The sequence below is a fragment of the Callionymus lyra genome, chromosome 19 (assembly GCF_982586985.1).
Source record: "Callionymus lyra chromosome 19, fCalLyr1.hap1.1, whole genome shotgun sequence".
In the NCBI taxonomy this organism is placed as follows: Eukaryota; Metazoa; Chordata; class Actinopteri; order Syngnathiformes; family Callionymidae; genus Callionymus; species Callionymus lyra.
This window is the reverse complement of record NC_141836.1, coordinates 4,029,317-4,048,430: the sequence shown is the minus strand read 5'-3', so window position 1 is coordinate 4,048,430 and position 19,114 is coordinate 4,029,317. Positions and strand designations below refer to the sequence as shown.

Below are 19,114 nucleotides of genomic sequence, written 5' to 3'. Positions count from 1 at the left end.
CGAGTTTTATGGACATAAATATAACGCTTTAACGTACACAACCTTAAACATTTATTCACCAGTCGTTTTCATGTCGTCGTCCACGCATCTGCAGACCGAGTTATTGTAGCAAACACCATTTTAAATCTGATTTTTAACAAGTTAATAACGACTAACCTGTCGTGCGTCGTGTGACTTGGCGGGAGCTAGCATAGCTACATTAGCTCCTGAAGTACTTATTAACTTTTAAGTCGTTAATTATCAGTTAACTAAATAACACTCATGTCCTGGTAGTCGGAAAAATAAACTTTGACTGGGAGAGAAAAATGTTGGTTTGGTTGGGAAGAGACAAGTTAAAGTTAAATATGGGGGAACCGCTAAACAGCGCCCCCGCGTGGAGGGAGGCCTCACTATGTTGTCAGTTCACCTGAGTCCAATAAAAAGACGCCAGTCTAAGTCATAATAAAAGTAATTACATGACCTTACGGCCAATTTAATAAATCCAACTAACACCTAGTTAAGAAAAACAACCACAAAGAGTGACATGTCTGAAGGCACTGAAAGAACCTGAGCAGGTTGTGTGCGACAGGAAATGAATCCAGACGGTAACACAACACCAGTCGTGGCCACAGAGGAGACGACAAACAAACCTTTAATTCGCTTTAATGGAGACGTTTCGCGACGGCTGGACATTTAGTCCGACACGAACGAGTCGGCAGCTCTGCCTCTGCTGCCAAGTCCAACAAACAAAAGTGGTGTTGTGACGTAAACAAGTTCATCGTTTCATGTGTGGATTTATGGGTTATTTCATTACTTTTTTTTTTTTAAAGACGTCCGACGTCAGCATGATCGTAACGATTAATGCACGAGTTCCTCGGTAAAAATAGAGTCTGCTGTCGGTCAACTTGGCCGCTCACGCTGGTCGACCACATCACAGGGAAAAAAATCCGGTCGACCGGATCGAGCTCCAAGAGTTCAGTCTTTGTCCATTCAGGTGACTGCTCATGCTTGGATGGTGCTCTTTGCTGTGAAGGCCAGGTAGTAGACCAGGATTCCCATCAGAGCGGCGACCACCTCGGTGGAAACCCATGGGCCGTTCCACGCCCCCTGTGGAGAGACAGGAAATTACATCAACATCAGACAAACGTTTAGAAATTCTGAAATTTCTCCCATTCCTTTCAAGATAAACTCTTTTTAGTTGACCTTTTCATTTCATGACAAGTAAATAAAAAGAAACAAAAAGGATGGAAGTATCACTGGCATCGGAATATTGAATGGTTCAAGTTAACATTTCGGATGCAGAACTTTTCATTTTAAAATATTGTTTTTAAGCATTTAATTATTTTTAGATTAATTCAATAATTTGAATATTGAAAGCTTTTTTTTTTTTTAATTGAATAAAATAAATTTAAATATCTTCTCAGTTAATCATTATTTTTTAACAGCGAGTTCAGTATTTTGAGAGCATTAATACAAATATACATATTTTAAATATAATTTTTTTGAATTTCAAGACTTATAAATGTAATGTAAAATAGTGCTAACATGAAGGATTTAATTTTAGCACAGAATCTGATATTCTAAATTTAATAAATAAAAAATAAATGTTTGAAATACATGTTTTTATTAATTCATAGCATTTTAAATTGGGGAAAAACATTAATAAATCAAATTATTTAAAAAAAGGAATCAAATAGAACAACAACCTTTTAATAAAAGAAAATCTAAGTTTAAACATTCTTAAATGTTTAATTTAAAAGTTTAATATTCTGATGACACTCAGATATACTTCCTCTCAGGAGCGTAAACAATTTTAAACTTTTACTGTAGTATTTATTTCGAAACAAACAAACAAAACTATACTATTAAAGGCAAAATAGCTTTTCAAGTTTCATTAAAGTATTTAATCATTTCTACATACCATGTAGGCAGTAGTTGAATATTGCTACTGTACGAGTTGTAAAAGTTAAAAAGTTCCTGTGCTCTAGTGCGACACCTGGTGGTGGAGGTCAGACTCACCCTGTGGTCGATGTTGACAGAGAACAGAGGCTGGATGGTGTTCACGTCTTCGTTGTTCCTCTGGGCCTGCATTCAAATTTAAGTTAACAAAAGAGTTCTAGATCTCATGAGTGGTCGAGCACCAACCTTGCGCAGCGCGCTGTACGACTCCTCGTCAAAGAACTTGACCTGGTATGTTCCAGAGCTGGCCTGCTTGTGGGGGAGACTCCAGGACACCTGAGGGAGTTTTAGAACATGAGTAATCCGTGTTGTTCCTTCCACAGCAACATGAACATTAAATACTTCTACAGGATCATAGATATAAATGGCAAACCCACCAATTTGAATCATATTTATGTCTGTTTAAAAAGCAAGCCACAGAGGTCCTTACATTATTCAACTCCAGCTGATCAAATATACGCCGATTCTTTTTAAATTCATACACGATGATAGTCTAAACATTTAGTTTAAAACAAAAAAAAGGTTTTGGTTAAATAAAACTATAACTGAACAGTATTCACAATTGACAAACACAGAAAACAAATGGTCTTTCTTTAAAATTGCCATTTGCTTAATTTGGGGAAAAAAACATGCTGTTATTTACGTAGTAAGTCAACTTTAGATTGAATAGTGTCTCTTAAATTGATCTTGGACCTCTATTGTATTATCAGCATGTGTCTTTGATCATTGGATTATTGACATTAGATAATGATCGAAAGCTCCGCCCACTGAAAACACTTAGTTTTTCTGGAGATAAAATCTTGTTGACCATAACCACACCCACTCTGCTGTGATTTGTTAAGCATGGAGGTTCACTTATCCCAGAAGCCTCCACCTCCAAGGAACTCGTTGTATAAACAAGGAGGAGTGAAGCCATTATTATGTCATTATGGACTCTGTTCTCCTGACTTCTCCTTCGTCCAGATTTCAACACGGAGGAGAACTTTATAAAGTAACTCAGACAAGATCTTACCTGGTACTTGCCAACGTCCTGTCCTCGGGTCACAGGGAACTGTCTTCCGTTGACGTCAGCATACAGCGTCACGCTCTGAGGGAGAACACTTTTATTAACTCAAATTATGTATTTGATCTCCGTCGTTCCTCCGAGCAGCACCTGAGCTCCGTTGCCACACGCCAGGCTGAGCTCCACGATGAACACGGACTCCGAGGAGATGACGGCGTCCGAGGTCGTGTAGGCCGACGGAGTGATCACCGGGTCTGTGCAACTCTCTCCTGGCAACACGAAGAAAAAACACATTTAATCGAAGAAAAACAGAAGAAAGTGCTCAACAATATAAACACAACGTAAGCTAGCAGACCGACTCTCGTGCTAGCGCGCTAAGCTAACATGCTAATAAACCAAAAAAACAATTATTTGAGTATAAAACAACTCACCCGAGCAAGCTGCCACCAGTAAGGCGAGGAAAGCGACTATCCGGATCATCATGATGTCTGGCGAGGTTTAGTTCTGGTTGAAGATCTGGTGCTGGACTGAGAAGCTCTTTTTCATTCACTGACAAGTCCACCTCAGCGTTGCGCCGCGACTCCACTGCGCCTGCGCGGCGATGACGTGGACCGTAGTAGTCGTAAGACACGTCACCAGTAGCGTGTCTGTTATTTCAATAAAGTTGGAAGGATTTTTTTTTTTTAAGGACTAGTTGGTTTAGTAAGTAAGTAAGTAATTTTTATTTATATAGCGCTTTTCCAGACCAGGGTCACAAAGCGCTTAAACAATCAAAACAATATTCAATAAAGTATATACTTTAAAGGGCAAGATAAAACTGATAACACAACAGGAGTTCATGTTTTGTTTATCTCTTGCAACAATTAAATAGTTTATACGAAGACGAAAGTGTTTACATAATTCAAAAATACATTTATAGAGAATCTCGCTAATATAGGACAAAGTTAAATATATTAATTTCCTTATTTATATTTGTTTTTCCGCATTTTGTTTTACCTTCAGTATTTTTGTATGCTTTTTGTTATTTATTTATAAATGGTGGCACTCCCATCATTCCATATAAAATAACATAAACTAAAAGTAAAGAGCTGTACCCAAAGAGCAAATAACTAGTCCATACATACCTAAATAAAAATGAACTTAATACATCTTAAATGTCTTCATCAGGATCAATAAGGACAGAAAGTGGATCAAATCTAAGTTATCTAAAATTGTCTTCTAGCTCAGCTCTTTTTGCCTGCACAATCACAAAAGTAATTTTCCAGAAGGTGTTTTTCATGGCAGGCAGTTGAAGAGCTTTTTATACTTTAGCTTCTGCCTCAGACCTGGGGTTGCTGATCCTCATCACTTGTTCACACTCCATACATTGATCAATGAACAAAGAAGAGGACGAGGCATCTTGAATAAACATTTATCAGCTCTCAAGGATTAAACAAGTCAAAGTAAAAAATGACTTTATACATTTTTACAGCCGTCACAGTGTTAACGTTCACAGGTGAGAACGGGTGAGACATCAGCGTCGTGGATCAAGACAAGTGTGCGTTTAGGAAGGATCAGGAAACACCATGAACGCCGGTCAATCTGGACTCGGGGCTTTGAAAAGTCCTCGACCTCGGCCTCTTTCTCTCTGCCCTCGACTCTGCCGCCTCTGGACGGTGACGGGCGGGTCCTGGAGGATCTTCTTGTCAAGGAGTTCTTTGAAGACTGAATCCATCTGACGACAAACCTCCTGTGATGGAGACACAACTTCACTTGGATCCGTCCGTGCAAAAATGATCGTCAAAAGTGGTCGACTAACCTTGTCCACTTTGGTCACGTCGTCGGGCGGGCCCTGAGGCTGAGGCCTGCAGGTGCGACAAACACATTTGAGCCACAGTTACATGACATGACGCCAAACACTCACTCTTTTCGGACAAATCCAGGAGAGGGGCCCCTCCTCTGTCGGCCCGGGGCCCCGCTCTGAAGCTGCAGCAACATCTTGGCGCTCGTGACATTGACGCCCCCTGCTGGTTCGGACGCTCGCGTGCGCTCTGCAGAGCTGCTGTTGGCTCTCGGACGCTCCGTCTTCTTCTGAGCAGACGAGCTCTGATCTGCTGCTGGAGGTCCCTTCTCCACTTCTGCGGGCGGTTTAAAAACTCAGTTTTTGGGGCTTGAACAGAATCTAGTGCGACTCACCTGCTCTGCCCTGAGAACTCTCTGCCTCCACGTCTCCCTCGTCTGCGATGGGCTCACTGTGATCACAGAAGTTGTGTAAGAAATTATCGATAAACATCAATATGGCGCGATTTTTGCAAGATACTGCATCAACTTTTTTTCTTACATTTTCCTTTTACTTTAAAATCCTATTATGCTGTTTCTGATATTTTATCATGTATCTTTTCATGGTTTATATAACAATAATTGCAAATAAAATTGTTTTTGTTTATACAAAACTTCACATAGAAATATTCACAGCATTGATCTGTTTTGTGTTACAATTGAACTTCTGGACACTAGATGGCAGCAGTCAATAAGTCAGCTAAAGAAACAATGAAATCCTGTGAGATTTCGGCGATGACTGAGGACAAGAGGATACAGTCGACTCAAATATGATGTTTGGACATATTTTGGTTTAAAAACAAATTAAAGCAGTTACAACTTCGTCAAGAGTCATGTGGTCTGTAAATTCTGCAAAACTAGAGTCAAGTACTGGACAATACTACACATATATCCTTGTTAGTACACTATCACAACACCAGAGTCAAGTACTGGACAATACTACACATATATCCTTGTTAGTACACTATCACAACACCAGAGTCAAGTACTGGACAATACTACACATATATCCTTGTTAGTACACTATCACAACACCAGAGTCAAGTACTGGACAATACTACACATATATCCTTGTTACTACACTATCACAACACCAGAGTCAAGTACTGGACAATACTACACATATATACTTGTTACTACACTATCACAACACCAGAGTCAAGTACTGGACAATACTACACATATATACTTGTTACTACACTATCACAACACCAGAGTCAAGTACTGGACAATACTACACATATATACTTGTTACTACACTATCACAACACCAGAGTCAAGTACTGGACAATACTACACATATATCCTTGTTACTTCACTATCATAACACCAGAGTCAAGTACTGGACAATACTACACATTTATACTTTTTACTACACTATCACAACACCAGAGTCAAGTACTGGACAATACTACACATTTATACTTGTTACTACACTATCACAACACCAGAGTCAAGTACTGGACAATACTACACATATATCCTTGTTACTACACTATCACAACACCAGAGTCAAGTACTGGACAATACTACACATATATACTTGTTACTACACTATCACAACACCAGAGTCAAGTACTGGACAATACTACACATATATACTTGTTACTACACTATCACAATATAGAGTATACACAGAGTATACAATACACATCTCTAGATCACAGTAGTCTGCAGTGGACTCGGGTCTTCTCACCAGTCGTCCTGCTCCAGGGTCATGCACTTCTCGTAGACGGGCCCCGGGACCTCCTCCTGGCCCGGGAAGATGCTCTCCTGCTGGACGATCAGGCTCTTGACCAGGTCGTTGATCTGGGGCTGCAGGGTGACGGCGTCGTCGTCGCTGCTGCCTCGGACCAGGCTGGGGCCGAAACACACGGCCAGGTTGTACGGCTGCATCATGTTCTCGTCGCTGTACTGGGTCACGCTGCGGACACGGACACGTCACACCAGAAGCTCCTGGACCTGCGACCGAGATCCACTCACTGATGCAGGAAGGCGAACAGGTATCTCATGACGACCACCAGCGGCGCAGGGAAGGTCAGGACGACGCTCCTCAGCTGAGCCGCTCTCTCTGCGTCGTCTCTGCTCTCTGAAACCACATGTCAGACCGGAACCTTCCACGCTCAGAACCACCACTCACGGGCCGACTCCAGGAGCGAGCTGGTGCTGTCCACGGGGAACAGAGGGTTCCTAAGGTTCCTGAAGTACAGCTTCAGGACCCCGGCCACCGAGTCCAGCTCGTAGTTCTGCTCCTCTAATGGGTCCTCGCCTGCAGAGAAGTCATGTGACTAAGAGATGCCTCCCTGAAGAGACTCGGGTCTCTACCTCGCTCAAACGCATCCCTCAGGGTGTTCACCTCCATCTGAGAACCAGGGACCCGGAATATGCCCTCGTGCTGGAGGCCTGAGGAGCACCACGACATCTTGAAACCATCTTTTCCTGAAGTTATCTTTTCAGATTTAATTTACCGTTCAGGTTGATGTAGCAAACGCAGCTTTCCACCACGAGAGGAATATGTTGTCCAGACGCCTGAGGAGTCAAACAAATGAGTACACAACACGTTATTTTGTGAGTCAGTGTGTGTGTGTGTGTGTGTGTGTGTGTGTGTGTGTGTGTGTGTGTGTGTGTGTGGTTGTGTGTGTGTTACCTGAATGAAGGAAAGTATGTCTCCGCCAAACAGCTTCTGGTTGTGTATCAGGCTGGTGTTAGACTGAGTTTTCCTGAAGTACTTCCTGTTATTTCTGCAGAACAAACATAAAAAAAACTTTATTAGGTAAATACTTGTCATCTGAGCTTGATTGACTGGCTTTAGAATTGTTTAAAATTAACTATGAGGAATTGATTTTGTTCCTTTTTCTAAGACAAAATATCAAAATCTGAAATCATTCAACGTCAATGTGTTTTTGAATCTGTCGACAATAAGTATCACAATAAAAGGTCAACAATACGATATATTGTGATATATAGTGATACTGTAGTAACAAGGATATACTTGTAGTATTGTCGAGTACAAAATTGTTGTAGTATTTACAGACCACATCACTCTTGACAAAGTCGTAACTGCTTTCATTTGTTTTCAAACCAAAATATGTCCAAACATCAGCTTTAAAAGCTGCTGGACTCACTGTATCCTCTCGTCCTCAGTCATTGCAGAGATCCTGCAGGATTTAATTATTCCTGTAGTTGCCTAGGATTTACCGGATGCTGCCATCAGCAACACAAAAAAATGAACACATTGAATTTTTGCATGTTTATAGTAAATTAAAATTGTTTTTTTAAATGTTTTAAAAGTAATGAAGACATAAGTAAATTGCTGTTAAAATTCAAAATGTTATCATGAAAAAAATATTGAGAGCATTTAGTGTATCAATGTTTTCTTACAACCCTAGAAATTAAAGTTTAATTGAAGTGAAATAAATCAGGCTAAAACTCTTCGTTTTTGTTTTCTCCCTTTGTCTCAAACCCTCTCAGTGAACTCGTCACCACATATTTGGATAGGTCTGTGCTTTTACTAGCGATAAATACTCACTTATCTGCTCTCATGTGAATCTAACTAAAGTGACAATAAGGACTCAAGATTCACAAACTCGTCTCACCTCGGCTGATGTCCGTTCACAACTTCTGACGATCCCGATGATGGGAAACAGAGGGAGGACGGAAGAAAAGAGAAACTTTTGTTAGAAACCAAGAGATGATGTTTTTTCTAGGGTTTTTTTCCTGTGAAGTTTGAAAGATCTGTTTGTTAACACGTGAGCTTCACGCGTCTGAGGCGTTATTTCAACTTTTAAATGTAGAAGTTAAAGGAGGGGTAGGTGCGATGTGCTCGCACCTACCCCTCCTTTAATAATGAGCCCTTCAAGAGCATCTACCGACCTGCGCCCACCACCTCCTTCAGCAGGTCGTGTTTGACCTGCAGCTTGGACGCGAGCGAGCTGCTGACCAGGAACTCCTTCACGCCCTGAGAGACACACGTGGTGAAGACTCTGCACTGAAGGACCAGAACGGTTCGGGTCTCACCCCGAAGTACAGCGACTCCGTCTCCAGCACGCCGGCCCTGCGGCGAGCCAGGCTGCTTCTCCCCTGCTGGTTCTCCCCGCCGGCGTCCTGGGCCGAGCCGCCGCCGAGGTCCACGTCGCTGACGCCGTCCAGCAGAGTGTTCTGAGCGGACTTCATCTGACGACCTGCCTGGAGAGCGACGGATGAAGAGACCACTCGGCAAGAAAAGCGAGTGACGTCTCACCTCCTCCGCCTCCTCGCTGACCGTCTTCAGCCGGGCCTGGATCTTACTGAACCGGGTCTCCAGCTCACACCTCACCTCGCCGTCGGCGCTGAGCTGCGACACCTGAGAAAGAGCGACAGGAAGTCACGTGACGACGCCCGGGGGCGGAGCAGCTCACCTGGTCTCCCTCGTGTGGCTGGTAGAGGAAGCGCGGCGGCAGACAGAAGCTGCTCGGATGTTCCTGCAGGAGAGAGTCTCGGTCCTGGCTCTGGTCCAGTCCGGACACAGATGCCTGCAGCAGCTGCAGACCAGAGCTCAGGTTCTGCTGGACCTGCTTCTGACTGGACAGGAAGGCCTGCATGACTCGGGTCAGGGAGAGGTGGTACCCCAAGTCTGCACACTGGATGAACAACACATACAATAAACTATAGTGACTGCAATGACACAAACCTCACACTAGGGGGTGTTTATTGGCAAGAATCTGTCGATAAGATACATGTGATAAAAGCTGAGACTATTTAGAATTTATAGAGAGAGGTTTTGTCTTATATTTTTCTTGTGTCCAAGCTTTTATCTAGCTTTTCATCCCCTTGTGATGTCTGTATTATTGTTTTACCGAATCTAAAATAAAAAGTCTGCTGTTTTTTCACCGAGTTGGTCGACTAGTTAAAGATCAACTCAGTGGAAAACCCAACTCTCCCGACTCACATGTAGTAAAAGTTGAACTCTTCCTCTCCAAGATACAGTTCCTCATCATGACAATGTTTTCAACTTATTTCTTTATAAAGTTGCTCTGAAATCTGGGCGAACGAGAGGTTACGAGATCGGAGTCCATAATAATGCAATAACGGCTTCACTACTCCTCCAGCTGTAATCACGCCCGCTTTGTTTATACAACGAGTCCTTTGTAGGTGCGAGACTTGATGACGCACGGTGACAGACCTCCATGTTTGACCAATCACAGCAGAGTGGGCGTGGTTAAGATTTAAACTTTAATGTTTTCAGTGGGCGGGGCTTAAGATAATTTTCTACTGTCAATATTTCAATGAAAAGAAAGTTTTGTACAAACACACACTGATGATACAATAGAGTCACACATCACAACAACACACACACACACACACACACACATTAGTTGCACTTCACGACCATGTTGTTGCCGACTCACGTCGATGAGCGCCGAGACGTCCTGCAGGTAATATTTGTGGACGGACGTGTTGGCGGCCGACAGGTTGAGCAGGTAGTCGTTCCTGGCTTTGCTGACCTTCAGGTGGATGTCCTGCACTTTCCCTTGTCTCTGCGTGAACCCGGCAGCGGTCAGTACCCGGAGCACAGTCGAGCCGAAACACCTCTTACCTTTTCCATCAGCCGCTCCACTTTCTTGCCGCTCTGCTTCTGCTTCTCCGCCTCCTTCAGCTTCACCTCCGCGCTCACGTAGTCCGAGTGGTACTGATGGTACGTCCTCCACGCCTGCACACACACGCATAACACACTTTTGAGGACCTCACCTGTGGACCCCTACAGATGTGGTCCAGGTATCATGGAGTATATTCCGAGTAAGTAAACAAACACACACGTCTGGGTCAACTCACCGTCTGCAGCTCTGTGGTGTCCTTCAGGAGTCCGTCCTGCAGCAGGGCACAGGTCTCCTTGCTCTGAAAAGAGACGGGTCAGTCGGGTCAGCAGCTCAGGCGGGCTCTGGGGGGGGCAGTAGGAACCTTCTTGGCGAGCCGCTGCGTGGACTCCAGACAGTGTGTGAGCGGCTGCACCAGGACGTTGCAGCAGGTCTCGCCCAGGACGCTGTGGTCTTTGCTCTCTTGTCGGGTCTGAGACAACAGGTCCAGCCAGAGCCGCGACACCGAGAGGCTGCTGGGATCCTTCCTGCTGGAGGTAGAGGTCCCGGGTCAGGTCCCGCTTCACCTCCCGAGGACCGACTGGCTCACCTCTTGGTTCTGTGCGTGAACCTCTCGGCCAGTTTCTCCAGCGAGCGCGAGTACTCGCCCTCCATCTCGCCGCGGCGCCGCAGGTACTCGCTCAGGTCCTGCAGCTGCTGACTCTTCTGCTCCAGCTGCAGGTCCAGGACCTTCAGGTGGTCCAGCAGCTGAGAGCGGATCTCTGAGGAGCCATCGCATATACACGAGTCAATCACCAGAAGATCGTTTTCAAATGTTGTTTTCTTTAAATAATTTAATTCAATAATGTATATATTTAAAGATTATTATTATTTATTATTTTTAATATATATATTAAAAAAATAACAACACATTTTTTTTATTTTTTTTATTTTCTAATTCCAATATTTCAAAAATATATATCTCCTAAATTCAATGCATTTTTATTCTTAGCGTTTTTAATTCAATATAAAAATATATATATATTTTCATATTTTATTTATATTTTAATTCCAATAATTTGCTAAATTAAATATACTTTATAGTCTTTTTAATTCAATTTAAAAATGTCGGTACGATACCAAAAGAATACTGAACTTTTAGCCAATCCTGCGACACGCAGACGATCACGTGACAATGTAGAAGCACATGATCACGAATATTCAATAGTATAATCTTAAATAAAACTATTGAATATTCTGACGGACTAATGACAGTTACCCTTGACTTGTGTGTCGTAGTCTAGCGCCCCCGCTCGCTCCTTCTTGAACTTCACGTGTGTGCTCATCGCTGCTGAGGTCGGCTGGAATTCTGGGACCAAACCAGAGCAAAAATTAAATGATTTTACCCAAAGCATGAAAAAAAGATGAGAAATATCAGTCTAGAAAAACTTCCTACAGCGACGAAGGCCTTGAACGCAACATGATTTTGTCTTCGAACAAACACAAGTACACACGCATGTAAACACGCACACACGTAAACACACACACATGTAAACACACATGTCTTACTGTAACACATCTCCCGGACACCTCCTGCTCTGCCTGACGGCACTAGGGAAGAGCGGCGGCCGCGGGGGTCGAACCCGCAGCAGAAATAGATCCAGTGAAATCTCGGCCGATCTAAAATTAGACGGAGGCTCAACGACGAGCCGCGACCGAGGTGGACTTGAACTGGACATGGTCTGACTCTTGAGGAACCGGAGTCGTTGAGACTTTTCATCACTCGGACGTGTTTACGTACACGATACATACCACGATACATACCACGATACATACCACGATACATACCACGATACAGGGGCAACAATAAGATATATCGTAATAGTGTAGTAACAAGTATACAGTATATGTGTAGTATTGTCCAGTACTTGACTCTGGTTTTGTGATAGTGTAGTAACAAGTATATATGTGTAGTATTGTCCAGTACTTGACTCTGGTGTTGTGATAGTGTAGTAACAAGTACATATGTGTAGTATTGTCCAGTACTTGACTCTGGTGTTGTGATAGTGTACTAACAAGTATATATGTGTAGTATTGTCCAGTACTTGACTCTGGTGTTGTGATAGTGTAGTAACAAGTATATATGTGTAGTATTGTCCAGTACTTGACTCTGGTGTTGTGATAGTGTAGTAACAAGTATATATGTGTAGTATTGTCCAGTACTTGACTCTAGTGTTGTGATAGTGTAGTAACAAGTATAAATGTGTAGTATTGTCCAGTACTTGACTCTGGTGTTGTGATAGTGTAGTAACAAGTATATATGTGTAGTATTGTCCAGTACTTGACTCTAGTGTTGAGATAGTGTAGTAACAAGTATAAATGTGTATTATTGTCCAGTACTTGACTCTGGTGTTGTGATAGTGTAGTAACAAGTATATATGTGTAGTATTGTCCAGTACTTGACTCTAGTGTTGTGATAGTGTAGTAACAAGTATATATGTGTAGTATTGTCCAGTACTTGACTCTAGTGTTGTGATAGTGTAGTAACAAGTATATATGTGTAGTATTGTCCAGTACTTGACTCTGGTGTTGTGATAGTGTAGTAACAAGTATATATGTGTAGTATTGTCCAGTACTTGACTCTGGTGTTGTGATAGTGTAGTAACAAGTATATATGTGTAGTATTGTCCAGTACTTGACTCTGGTGTTGTGATAGTGTAGTAACAAGTATATATGTGTAGTATTGTCCAGTACTTGACTCTGGTGTTGTGATAGTGTAGTAACAAGTATATATGTGTAGTATTGTCCAGTACTTGACTCTGGTGTTGTGATAGTGTAGTAACAAGTATATATGTGTAGTATTGTCCAGTACTTGACTCTGGTGTTGTGATAGTGTAGTAACAAGTATATATGTGTAGTATTGTCCAGTACTTGACTCTGGTGTTGTGATAGTGTAGTAACAACTATATATGTGTAGTAATGTCCAGTACTTGACTGTAGTGTTGTGATAGTGTAGTAACAAGTATAAATGTGTATTATTGTCCAGTACTTGACTCTGGTGTTGTAGTATTTACAGGCCACATGACTCTTGATGAAGTCGTAACTGCTTTTGTTTGTTTTCAAACCAAAATATGTTCAAACATCAGCTTTAAAAGCTGCTGGACTCTCGTCCTCAGTCACTGCTGTATCCTCTCGTCCTCAGTCACCGCTGTATCCTCTCGTCCTCAGTCACCGCTGTATCCTCTCGTCCCCAGTCATCTCTGTATCCTCCCCTCCCCAGTGATCACTGTATCCTCTCATCCTCAGTCACCACTGTATCCTCTCGTCCTCAGTCATCACTGTATCCTATCGTCCTCAGTCATCACTGTATCCTCTCGTCCTCATTCATCACTGTATCCTCTCTTCCTCAGTCACCACTGTATCCTCTCGTCCTCAGCCATCACTTATGCTCTCGTCCTCAGTCACCACTGTATCCTCTCGTCCTCAGCCATCACTGTATCCTCTCATCCTCAGTCACCACTGTATCCTCTCTTCCTCAGTCATCACTGTATCCTCTCATCCTCAGTCACCACTGTATCCTCTCGTCCTCAGCCATCACTGTATCCTCTCATCCTCAGTCACCACTGTATCCTCTCATCCTCAGTCACCACTGTATCCTCTCTTCCTCAGTAACCACTGCATCCTCTCGTCCTCAGCCATTAATTATGCTCTCGTCCTCAGTCACCACTGTATCCTCTCGTCCTCAGTCACCACTGTATCCTCTCAACCTCAGTCAACACAGATCTCGGGGGATTTCATCATTCCTTTAGCTGCAGAAGACGTGACAACTGCTGCCATCTAGTGGCTGGAAGTTTATCGATATCGATATAGTATCAAGAAAATAAATGTTGCGATATTTAAGTGAATAAATAATTTCTCATACATCTAGTTTCCATCTTACAAGTTAATATGTTACCAGGTTGGTTTGTTATCCCTCAAAATCTGGCAACTATGTCAGGTTTCCAGCTCCAAACAGAAAGATGTATGTCATCAATGTCTTTAAGTAAACAGTGTCTCAGCCACGATTCTTCTCAGCCGTGATAAGAAGCTTCACATGTTTCAAGGCCACATTCCAAAACTAAGCTACAGAGGAAGCGTCCTCGACTTCAAGGCCCACAAACCTCCGAGCCAACGTGAGGTGTGAACTCTTCTGCTGCACGAAAACACTAAACAAGGTACATCCTTTTTATTTACTATCCCATGAAAGACTTCATTGTATTGAGTATCTTCAATCAAACACTCGTCAGTCGCTTTATTTAATGTTTTCTTACTCACTTCTATCAGGCTCTTGTTGATAAACGTTTCCACATTCAAAGCTTCATTTCAAAGGTTTATTTCTGCACATAAAGGATTCTAACATAAACTGTCGCGGTTCATAACAGAGCTGGAGTAAAAGCGTCATGTGATGCTGCGAGTGTTCAATTTAAAGTTAATAAAGTCTGATTAATCACGACCACTCCTGTGAAACGGCCTCTTTCAGAGCTAGAGTTGCTGACTGAACGTTTCATCACAAGGCGCCATTTATTCGAAAAGGAGAAGTGACTTTTCGTTTCTGCTGCCTTCGCTCGTCTCTTCCCCTTTTTTTAAGTCGTCTCACTCTTTCAACTCTCAACAGAGAAGTGTCTTCATCTCACTCTCCTGACTTCGAGGAAACCTCGATCAACCGTTTGATATCAGGTTTATGAACTTTGACCTCCGCTGAGGGCGAGTCCCTGTCGTTCATGTAGAGACCAGCAGTTAGTGCCTGAAGGCTCTGACTCACACTCATAGATATGCACACACACTCTCACACACACACACACACACACACACACACACACTCACACCCACACCCACGACTAAAACCAGGACTCCTACCTCAAATGTGCCCACAGAAAGTCTGCTTTGACTCGACAACCTCCCGTCGCACTGGGATCTGGTGGGTGGAGTACAAGTCATCAACACACCAGAGTGTGTGTGTGTGTGTGTGTGTGTGTGTACCTAGTGCAGAACAATCAGAGAGCAGCTGTTTCACTCACCAGTGACGACAAAATCAGCTGCCACAAACACACAATATTACTTCTACACACACACGACACTGACACTTGTCAAAATCCAAGCAAAAATAACTTTATTTAATTTTACTGATAAAATGTATTCTGCTTTACTTTTCTATAGAAAAAATGATTGTTCATGATAAAAACTATTAATACAAATGTAAATTCATCGATATGACTTGTATTATTATGATAACAATAAAGTTCTACCTAACCTAATGTATACTTTTCTTCTTTTTAATATTTTTGTTTTTCAGTTTAGGAACTATTTCAATCATCGCCAGTATTTTGGAATTTCTACAAAGTTTGTACTCGTTTATTAAAACATTTAATTACCAGAATATCAAGAAAATGTTTTCATAACAAAACATTAGCATCTGCATTTATTTTAATATAAATTAAAATACGTTGGAGGACATTTAAAAGCAATATTTTTATGGATTTGTATTTACTTTAATATCACTTTATTTATTTTGACATCCTTTTGATATTGTTTTCATCCATTTGTATTCTCACTTTTAAACATTGACTTCAACATTTTTTTATTCTTACCAACTATAAGTCAATAAATAATGTCGCGAACAAGAATAAATTCAACACATTTTTAAATCAAAGTTACGGGGTTTTTTACGACAGTAAACTTGAGAAAAGTTTAGTTGTAAAATGTTTTAGATTAATTGGATTTAATAGTTGTCTGAGGACACGACCGTGACTTTTATCGCATCAGATCTCATGGATTAAATAAAATAAAAATAAAAACAACGTTGACAAACATTAGCTCTTTAGCTTGTTTCGGTCTCGCGCTCGGTGAACACGTGATTCACACATTCACATTGAAAAAGCTAAAGAACTTAAACATCTTTAAAGTCCCTGATAATGAAAAAGCGATAAGAACCAAATGTCACAAACCTGTTTGTCTTCAGCTTCTCTTAAGTCATCGACGGCGTTTTGACAGATTTGTCTGATCGTTATTCTCAGGTTCATCAGTCACCGGAAGTGTCCTTTCGAAATATAACTCCTTGTTTAGTTTTTCAAATTAAAACATTTTTTTAGTCTCTAAAAACCAAATACTCACATTGTTATGAGGAAGAATTAAGTTTTTACGAATATATTTATAAATATCACCTCAACACTTAACGTCATAGTAAATAAAAGGTTTGAAGTCAAATTCTGTTTTAATATTTTGAGAAAAAGTTGTTTTTCTAAATATTTTCAGTCCAGAATTAGCTGCAAACTCCAAACCGGAAACCGTGAAGTCCGAGCAGGAGGGTAGAATGATTGACATCCGTTCTGAAGTCAAGTTGATGTGTCGAAATAAGTTTATCACAGACAGGATCCAAGCTCGTTAAACCGGTAATGACGTGTTTAAGTCAACTTCCTTCGGGTAAAGGAAGTCACACCAACATCTTTGAGACTGAAAGTGGATTCATTTATTCGAGACTCGGTTTCGGTCGTTTTACAAAAAGATTGTCGTCAGTGGCGCAGTGGTCTGACGTCACCGCTAGAGGGCAGCAGATCACGAGGAATATTGAAATGACTACATGAGAAACACTTGAAGGATTTATTGAGATGAGTTCTGAGATCTTCTGCTGACAGTCAGAAGAGACAAACCCTGTCACAGGCAAAATGATGATGATCTGGATCAAAGATTTAAAAAAGTCGAAGCGACTATCAGAACAATCTCAAGTGTCATTGTGAGTCGGACGAGGAATCTTTAACGTCCGTGCTCTCGGTGGCCTCGCTGACTTCGCTCAGCTCCTTGCTCTCTGCGCCGCTGTCTCGCTCGTTCTCGCCGTCCCCCGGCGGCGCCTCCTGACCCGGGACCCTCACGCCGGGTTTCCTCAGCTGTGGGACAGCGACAGTTGAGAGAGTGAATCCTCCGACTTCGTAAGATCCACTGGGGACCTCTAGTGGTCAAAGAAGCACATTGCAGAGAAGTCAACAGGGTTCTTTTCAGTTTTCACGATTATAAAGAAGTACCAACAATAATTACTAAATAATATATTTATAATACTTTGTTTTGCTGCAGTAGAGACATTATTTACAGTTGATATTTAAACGATAAAAACGGATTCAACTTATTTATCATTACAAATAACCATTTATGTTTCAGCGCCATCTTGTGGTCAACTGTGGAGAAGAGCATCACCTCGTCAGCCATCTGAGCCAGGTCTCGCTTCATGGCGTAGGCGTCCTCCCCGTCAGCGTAGTATTTGGGCTCCACTTCACTAATTCTGTCGGAGAAGAACAACGTCAGCGACTGAGGAAGAAGAAGAACATGTTTCCATGGATTCCCTCAAACTTACTGGAACTTCAGCGTGTTGGAGTACAAGTGCAGCGCCGCTCGGTTGCTGCGGAGAACCAACATGTGACAGCGTCAGTCGTGATATTGAGGCGCTCAGAGGTTTATACTTTATACTTAAGTACCTTTTACGAACGTGCAAAGAGACATATTTAGCATTAAAGTTCTCCACCATGGCTCGGCTGGCCTGGTCCATCAGCTTCTGAGCCAAACCCAGACGTCTGTGCGAGCGCTTCACGGCCTGCAACACAAAAGTAACAACAATATGAGCCACTGTGTCAACACTAGACAAGATGTGTGTAGATGCTCACCAGGGATGTGATGTGACCGTGAGGAACATCATCTGGATCCTCCTCCCTGCAAAACAACACGCTCGTATCACCATCTAAACATGATTAATGGCAGAAAAAGTGAAGATAAAGAAGGACACTCACATCTTCGCGAGCACATATCCTACTATTTTGCCGTTTTCATCCTCAGCGATGTACGAGAGCTGGACCAGAAGGTGCAGAGTTAGCATGAGAACAAACAACCATCAGACTGAGACCGAGCACCAACCTGCGGCCACGACAGCCCGTGATAGAAGTAGTACTTCATCTGGTAGTTCTCGGGCAGACACAGCAGGTTGCAGTGCTGCATGTTCATCAGATCCTCGGGCTGAGGAGACACACACACGCCGGTCATGTAGCAACCGATGCTAACAGCCTCTCACCGAGCACGCTCGTCGACACTCTTCACACTCACCCTGGCGTTTCTGATGTTCATTTTGACAGCGTGTTTGGTATATGAATGGCAGCGGTATAAATAAAGACGGTATTTGACGAGCTAATTCATAATAGTTACTAAGAGACAGCGGAAAACGGCTTTAGCTTGAGAGCTAACAAGCTAACCTGCTCTGTAGCAGGGAAAGGAACTAGAGGCAGCTTTTCACAATAATGGCACACACTTCCGGTGAATGTCAAAAGATGATTTCAAAATAAAGTGTAGCGTATTTCAGTAATTTCTTAGAGGAGTGGAAAGGTTAAAACAATTAAAGTACACGGTTTGAATAAAGGGAACTTTTTTGGTTCACTTTTTCTTTTTAATAGGCTCTACAAACATGTCAGTGACTTTGCTTTACTTTTAATAATATTGTTTGGATATAAAAAGACGATGAAAGTAATGTTCCTCTTCTCATATCTGACACATTTGGGCGAGGCTAGAGTGTTTCCTACTAAACAAACTGTATGACTCAAGCAAACAAATGTGAAACAAGCACGTGACTACCTTTTACGCACATTGCCTTTCATTTTAGAGTTCTTGTATCCGTGAGTGAGAATTGTGTTGTTCGTAAAACCATGACCTCATTAGGAAAATAAAAAGATATTTGAATAAATCAAAAGTAGATTTGAGGTCAAAGATTTACTTGTGACTGTTGTCATCGTTA

General features: G+C 42.1%; 3 protein-coding genes across 6 annotated transcripts; all 3 read right to left on the bottom strand.

Moving 5' to 3' along the window:
• Positions 1–626: 626 nt before the first annotated feature.
• Positions 627–3,532, bottom strand: ssr4 (signal sequence receptor, delta). Its single transcript, XM_087782445.1, has 6 exons — positions 3,373–3,532; positions 3,092–3,210; positions 2,951–3,025; positions 2,125–2,214; positions 1,999–2,064; positions 627–1,086 (listed from the first exon to the last, which is right to left on the bottom strand). Exons 1-6 carry the CDS (start codon positions 3,422–3,424, stop codon positions 982–984), a joined length of 507 nt encoding a protein of 168 aa, XP_087638571.1. The 5' UTR covers positions 3,425–3,532; the 3' UTR covers positions 627–981.
• An 806-nt stretch (positions 3,533–4,338) lies between these two features.
• LOC148059034 (SLIT-ROBO Rho GTPase-activating protein 3-like) lies at positions 4,339–16,660 on the bottom strand. 3 transcript variants are annotated; one of them, XM_087782440.1, is made up of 24 exons: positions 16,462–16,660; positions 16,296–16,387; positions 15,208–15,265; positions 11,591–11,680; positions 10,922–11,093; positions 10,697–10,862; positions 10,571–10,633; positions 10,335–10,448; positions 10,147–10,275; positions 9,157–9,378; positions 9,000–9,101; positions 8,777–8,944; positions 8,633–8,717; positions 8,356–8,380; positions 7,407–7,500; positions 7,228–7,288; positions 7,085–7,162; positions 6,900–7,028; positions 6,743–6,848; positions 6,456–6,683; positions 5,117–5,172; positions 4,845–5,058; positions 4,740–4,785; positions 4,339–4,670 (listed from the first exon to the last, which is right to left on the bottom strand). In XM_087782440.1, the coding sequence occupies exons 4-24, from the start codon at positions 11,655–11,657 to the stop codon at positions 4,518–4,520; spliced, it is 2,478 nt and encodes an 825-aa protein (XP_087638566.1). In that variant the 5' UTR covers positions 11,658–11,680; positions 15,208–15,265; positions 16,296–16,387; positions 16,462–16,660; the 3' UTR covers positions 4,339–4,517. The 3 variants fall into 3 exon arrangements, with proteins under 3 accessions (XP_087638566.1, XP_087638568.1, XP_087638567.1); XM_087782442.1 differs by having other exon boundaries at positions 8,356–8,377; XM_087782441.1 differs by having other exon boundaries at positions 10,697–10,859.
• A 273-nt stretch (positions 16,661–16,933) lies between these two features.
• On the bottom strand, positions 16,934–18,617 carry naa10 (N-alpha-acetyltransferase 10, NatA catalytic subuni). Of its 2 annotated transcripts, none has more exons than XM_087782443.1 (8): positions 18,433–18,617; positions 18,247–18,345; positions 18,123–18,181; positions 18,000–18,045; positions 17,814–17,929; positions 17,693–17,737; positions 17,536–17,620; positions 16,934–17,291 (listed from the first exon to the last, which is right to left on the bottom strand). In XM_087782443.1, the coding sequence occupies exons 1-8, from the start codon at positions 18,451–18,453 to the stop codon at positions 17,076–17,078; spliced, it is 687 nt and encodes a 228-aa protein (XP_087638569.1). In that variant the 5' UTR covers positions 18,454–18,617; the 3' UTR covers positions 16,934–17,075. The 2 variants fall into 2 exon arrangements, with proteins under 2 accessions (XP_087638569.1, XP_087638570.1); XM_087782444.1 differs by having other exon boundaries at positions 16,934–17,231; positions 18,433–18,616.
• Positions 18,618–19,114: the final 497 nt, after the last annotated feature.